Raw genomic sequence first — 6600 nt, 5'->3', positions numbered from 1 at the left:
GTTTAGATACTGTATGAAGAGGAAGAGGTTTCAGATGTTTAGATACTGTAGGAAGAGGAAGAGGTTTCAGATGTTTAGATACTGTATGAAGAGGAAGAGGTTTCAGATGTTTAGATACTGTAGGAAGAGGAAGAGGTTTCAGATGTTTAGATACTGTATGAAGAGGAAGGGTTTCAGATGTTTAGATACTGTAGGAAGAGGTTTCAGATGTTTAGATACTGTAGGAAGAGGTTTCAGATGTTTAGATACTGTATGAAGAGGTTTCAGATGTTTAGATACTGTATGAAGAGGAAGAGGTTTCAGATGTTTAGATACTGTATGAAGAGGAAGAGGTGTCAGATGTTTAGATACTGTAGGAAGAGGAAGAGGTGTCAGATGTTTAGATACTGTATGAAGAGGAAGAGGTGTCAGATGTTTAGATACTGTAGGAAGAGGAAGAGGTGTCAGATGTTTAGATACTGTAGGAAGAGGTTTCAGATGTTTAGATACTGTAGGAAGAGGTTTCAGATGTTTAGATACTGTATGAAGAGGAAGAGGTGTCAGATGTTTAGATACTGTAGGAAGAGGTTTCAGATGTTTAGATACTGTATGAAGAGGTTTTTAAATACATTTAAAAAACTCCCTGCAACACATTCTGAATGAAAGCCACTCAGACAGCAACCGGTTTGCAATAATATTTGCTTAATTTAGTTATTTCCAGGACAAAACAGGCTCATTTTAAACCATTCAGTTGTTCTGTACAGAGATACATAATAACTTCTTCTTAATACTCTTGATATATTTATACAAATTACACTGTTATCCTTTAGAAGGGGTGTTTTAGAAGAGGGAATTCCTGGAAAGGTGGATTAGGGTTATATTTTTTAGGGGGGGGGACAATTTGAAGACGCTAGTCTGAAGATAGAAAACACAAGGAGCATTAAAGTACAGACTATTCTGTAGGACAAGACTCTAGTCTGAAGATATAAAACACAAGGAGCATTAAAGTACAGACTAATCTGTAGGACAAGACGCTAGTCTGAAGATATAAAACACAAGGAGCATTAAAGTACAGACTATTCTGTAGGACAAGACGCTAGTCTGAAGATAGAAAACACAAGGAGCATTAAAGTACAAGAAAACACAAGGAGCATTAAAGTACAAGAAAACATAAGGAGCATTAAAGTACAGACTATTCTGTAGGACAAGACGCTAGTCTGAAGATAGAAAACACAAGGAGCATTAAAGTACAGACTATTCTGTAGGACAAGACGCTAGTCTGAAGATAGAAAACACAAGGAGCATTAAAGTACAAGAAAACACAAGGAGCATTAAAGTACAGACTATTCTGTAGGACAAGACGCTAGTCTGAAGATATAAAACACAAGGAGCATTAAAGTACAGACTATTCTGTAGGACAAGACGCTAGTCTGAAGATATAAAACTCAAGGAGCATTAAAGTACAGACTATTCTGTAGGACAAGACTCTAGTCTGAAGATAGAAAACACAAGGAGCATTAAAGTACAGACTATTCTGTAGGACAAGACTCTAGTCTGAAGATAGAAAACACAAGGAGCATTAAAGTACAGACTATTCTGTAGGACAAGACTCTAGTCTGAAGATAGAAAACACAAGGAGCATTAAAGTACAGACTATTCTGTAGGACAAGACGCTAGTCTGAAGATAGAAAACACACTCAATGTTGAGGACCATCAAACATTTTTTTTTTTAAACACAAAGATAAGAAAATACACATTTGTAGCAATTGGCATTATGGTTTTTAAATGGGTTGTGGTGTGGAGATATACAAAGATATCTCAGCAACACATATGACTTGTTTCAGAAATACAGATGTAGAAAATATAGTCTGGGTGCCAGCCTGTTTAGCTGCTTTCCATTAGGAAACAACGGCATAGGAGTGGAATGTTATCTAACGACCGGTAGCCAGACGACAGAAGACTGTCTGCCATCATGGAAGGCTCTGTATGGAACAACACCCACGGACTACAGAGAGAATGGATGCCCAGCTAGATCTGTTGCTTTGAACATAGCAACCAGTCACTGGGTTAGATCTGTTGCGTTGAACATAGCAACCAGTCACTGGGTTAGTTCTGTTGCTTTGAACATAGCAACCATTCACCGGGTTAGTTCTGTTGCTTTGAACATAGCAACTAGTCACTGGGTACGTTCTGTTGCTTTGAACATAGCAACCAGTCACCGGGTTAGTTCTGTTGCTTTGGACATAGCAACCAGTCACCGGGTTCGTTCTGTTGCTTTGGACATAGCAACCAGTCACCGGGTTAGTTCTGTTGCTTTGGACATAGCAACCAGTCACTGGGTTCGTTCTGTTGCATTGGACATAGCAACCAGTCACCGGGTTAGATCTGTTGCTTTGGACATAGCAACCAGTCACCGGGTTAGATCTGTTGCTTTGGCCATAGCAACCAGTCACTGGGTTCGTTCTGTTGCATTGGACATAGCAGCCAGTCACCGGGTTCGTTCTGTTGCTTTGGCCATAGCAACCAGTCACTGGGTTCGTTCTGTTGCATTGGACATAGCAGCCAGTCACCGGGTTCGTTCTGTTGCTTTGAACATAGCAACCAGTCACTGGGTTCGTTCTGTTGCTTTGAACATAGCAACCAGTCACCGGGTTCGTTCTGTTGCTTTGAACATAGCAACCAGTCACCGGGTTAGTTCTGTTGCTTTGAACATAGCAACCAGTCACCGGGTTCGTTCTGTTGCTTTGAACATAGCAACCAGTCACCGGGTTAGTTCTGTTGCTTTGGACATAGCAACCAGTCACCGGGTTAGTTCTGTTGCTTTGGACATAGCAACCAGTCACCGGTTCGTTCTGTTGCTTTGGACATAGCAACCAGTCACCGGGTTAGTTCTGTTGCTTTGGACATAGCAACCAGTCACCGGGTTAGTTCTGTTGCTTTGGACATAGCAACCAGTCACCGGGTTCGTTCTGTTGCTTTGGACATAGCAACCAGTCACCGGGTTTGTTCTGTTGCTTTGGACATAGCAACCAGTCACTGGGTTCGTTCTGTTGCGTTGGACATAGCAACCAGTCACCGGGTTAGTTCTGTTGCTTTGAACATAGCAACCAGTCACCGTTCTGCTGCTTTGGACATAGCAACCAGTCACCGGGTTCGTTCTGTTGCTTTGGCCATAGCAACCAGTCACCGGGTTAGTTCTGTTGCTTTGGACATAGCAACCATTCACCGGGTTAGTTCTGTTGCTTTGGACATAGCAACCAGTCACCGGGTTAGTTCTGTTGCATTGGACATAGCAACCAGTCACCGGGTTCGTTCTGTTGCTTTGGACATAGCAACCAGTCACTGGGTTCGTTCTGTTGCTTTGGACATAGCAACCAGTCACCGGGTTCGTTCTGTTGCTTTGGACATAGCAACCAGTCACCGGGTTAGTTCTGTTGCTTTGGACATAGCAACCAGTCACCAGGTTAGTTTAGTTGGTTTCCCACAATGCAGAGAGTGAACCATAATGGCCCGTACCTTCCATAGGCCCTGGACCTGACCATTAACTAGATTCACAGCAGGAGAAATCTGAGGGAATGCATACACAACTGGGATTTGTAGTTCTGACCCAGGGACAGGGTACAGGCCAGGAGGCAGCAGGGTTCTGACCCAGACCAGGAGGCAGCAGAGTTCTGACCCAGACCAGGAGGCAGCAGAGTTCTGACCCAGACCAGGAGGCAGCAGAGTTCTGACCCAGACCAGGAGGCAGCAGAGTTCTGACCCAGGGACAGGAGGCAGCAGGGTTCTGACCCAGGGACAGGAGGCAGCAGAGTTCTGACCCAGACCAGGAGGCAGCAGAGTTCTGACCCAGACCAGGAGGCAGCAGAGTTCTGACCCAGACCAGGAGGCAGCAGAGTTCTGACCCAGACCAGGAGGCAGCAGAGTTCTGACCCAGACCAGGAGGCAGCAGGGTTCTGACCCAGACCAGGAGGCAGCAGGGTTCTGACCCAGACCAGGAGGCAGCAGAGTTCTGACCCAGACCAGGAGGCAGCAGAGTTCTGACCCAGGGACAGGAGGCAGCAGGGTTCTGACCCAGACCAGGAGGCAGCAGAGAACTACCAAAAGCAGAACCAGGCTCGGAATTAAACACTACAACTCTTAAACAATTAAAACAGGACGATCCAGATTGTAAATGAAGGCTGCACCAATCAGTTAGATGAACAGCTAGGGGTCCTCATGGTCGCGGTCGCTGACTGATGACCTGCCCGTCTCCTCCCTCTGTCATCATCTTTCCCTGGAAGGAGTGCGGGGGGGGGGGGGGTTCAACACATACATAGTCGGATGTGACCCCAAGTGAACAGTCTTTCAACCTAGAGTTTGGTCCGTGTGACTTGAAATACAAAGGAATCGGTTGTTTTCACACCAGGAATAAACCACTTAAACCATTTTGTTATCAAACATTACAAAAACATGAACAATAAAATAAGATTGTTTCAGAACGTGCTGAGGCAGTAGCTTTATGTCCGTTGTGGGGCGGGTTAAAGTGCGTGGTCACTGGTACACCAACAGTCCAGAGCATTGTATTGTAGCACATCATCATAGACTATTCTACCCCATTAGACCTCGGCTCTGAGTGTCCGTGTTCTGAAAGATGCACCATGGGAAGCCGTGGACCAGGAGTAACCAGGAAGTGTTGCTAGGTCTCAGGTCATCGGGGGCGGAGCTCTGCGCTTCATGGCAGTGGTTGGTGGGCGGGGCTAGATGGAGTAGGTGGAGCTCTCAGACTGTTGGTGGATGTAACACAAACTCTTGTCTCCGATTGGATGATCCCTGCGGAACACAGAGAAGAGGGGTGTGGTCAGGAGGGTGAAATGTTACAGAGCATTTTTACAGAGTGTGTGTGTGTGTGTGTGAATGTCCACTACATGGACCCTTCTAGACTGTTAGTACTGTCCCAGACGTGTCCCAGACCAGAACCAGACCTGACCCAGACCTGTCCCAGACCTGTCCCAGACCAGAACCAGACCTGTCCCGGACCAGAACCAGACCTGTCCCAGACCTGTCCCAGACCTGTCCCAGACCTGTCCCAGACCAGAACCAGACCTGTCCCGGACCAGAACCAGACCTGTCCCAGACCAGACCCAGACCTGTCCCGGACCAGACCCAGACATGTCTCGGACCAGAACCACGCCTGTCCCGGACCAGAACCACGCCTGTCACGGACCAGAACCAGACCTGTCCCGGACCAGAACCAGACCTGTCCTGGACCAGAACCAGACCTGTCCCGGACCAGAACCAGACCTGTCCTGGACCAGACCCAGACCTGTCCCGGACCAGAACCAGACCTGTCCCGGACCAGAACCTGACCTGTCCTGGACCAGACCCAGACCTGTCCCGGACCAGAACCAGACCTGTTCCGGACCAGAACCAGCCACAGGAGAAAGAGACTTACTGGCTGCCGATCTTGGTCTTCCTGAACATGTCTCGTTTGTACTTGGTGTGCTGCTGCTCCAGTGTCTGAACAGAGGAGATGATGACTCTCAGGGTCTTATAGGTCTCCCGGGGATCGTCGATGAGGAAGCTGGAATACTCCTCCTGCTCTGGGCCGTCATATACTGATCTACTGCCACAGGCCTCTGGGGGGGAGAGGACACGGTCACACACACACACACACACACACACACACACACACACACACACACACACACACACACACACACACACACACACACACACACACACACACACACACACACACACACAGGCCTCTGGGGGGGAGAAGACACACACACACACACACACACACACACACACACACACACACACACTCTGGGGGGAGAGGACACGGTCAGGCTGAGAGACACACACACACACACACACACACACACACACACACACACACACACACACACACACACACACACACACACACACACACACGTCTGTATATCTGACCTTGCATGTTGACCAGTTTGTTCATGTACGTGCTGAACAGGCAGTAGATTCTCTCAGCTTCTCTGTCTCCGTCCACATCCAGCTGAATGTTGGCTGGGAGGCCCCTGAGACACAGAAACAACTACATCATGATTACCACGACCCACTGGGAGGCCCCTGAGACACAGAAACAACTACATGATGATTACCACCACCCACTGGGAGGCCCCTGAGACACAGAAACAACTACATCATGATTACCACCACCCACTGGGAGGCCCCTGAGACACAGAAACAACTACATCATGATTACCACCACCCACTGGGAGGCCCCTGAGACACAGAAACAACTACATCATGATTACCACCACCCACTGGGAGGCCCCTGAGACACAGAAACAACTACATCATGATTACCACGACCCACTGGGAGGCCCCTGAGACACAGAAACAACTACATCATGATTACCACGACCCACTGGGAGGCCCCTGAGACACAGAAACAACTACATCATGATTACCACGACCCACTGGGAGGCCCCTGAGACACAGAAACAACTACATCACGATTACCACCACCCACTGGGAGGCCCCTGAGACACAGAAACAACTACATCATGATTACCACCACCCACTGGGAGGCCCCTGAGACACAGAAACAACTACATGATGATTACCACCACCCACTGGGAGGCCCCTGAGACACAG

The 6600-nt window shown here is 47.9% G+C and overlaps 1 protein-coding gene across 1 annotated transcript; it reads right to left on the bottom strand.

Annotated features, from left to right (window-relative positions):
- Positions 1-3217: 3217 nt before the first annotated feature.
- On the bottom strand, positions 3218-6017 carry LOC135534073 (ras GTPase-activating protein 3-like; the record flags this gene model as incomplete). The annotated part of the gene is made up of 3 exons (XM_064961219.1): positions 3218-4788; positions 5411-5594; positions 5914-6017. Coding segments are annotated over 3 exons (361 nt in total), but the record flags the coding sequence as incomplete, so codon positions are not given.
- Between the last annotated feature and the right edge of the window lie 583 nt (positions 6018-6600).

This window comes from Oncorhynchus masou, unplaced genomic scaffold, assembly GCF_036934945.1.
Source record: "Oncorhynchus masou masou isolate Uvic2021 unplaced genomic scaffold, UVic_Omas_1.1 unplaced_scaffold_2971, whole genome shotgun sequence".
Taxonomy (NCBI): domain Eukaryota; kingdom Metazoa; phylum Chordata; class Actinopteri; order Salmoniformes; family Salmonidae; genus Oncorhynchus; species Oncorhynchus masou.
The sequence above is the reverse complement of the archived record's forward strand: the minus strand, read 5'-3'. Positions and strand labels throughout refer to the sequence as shown.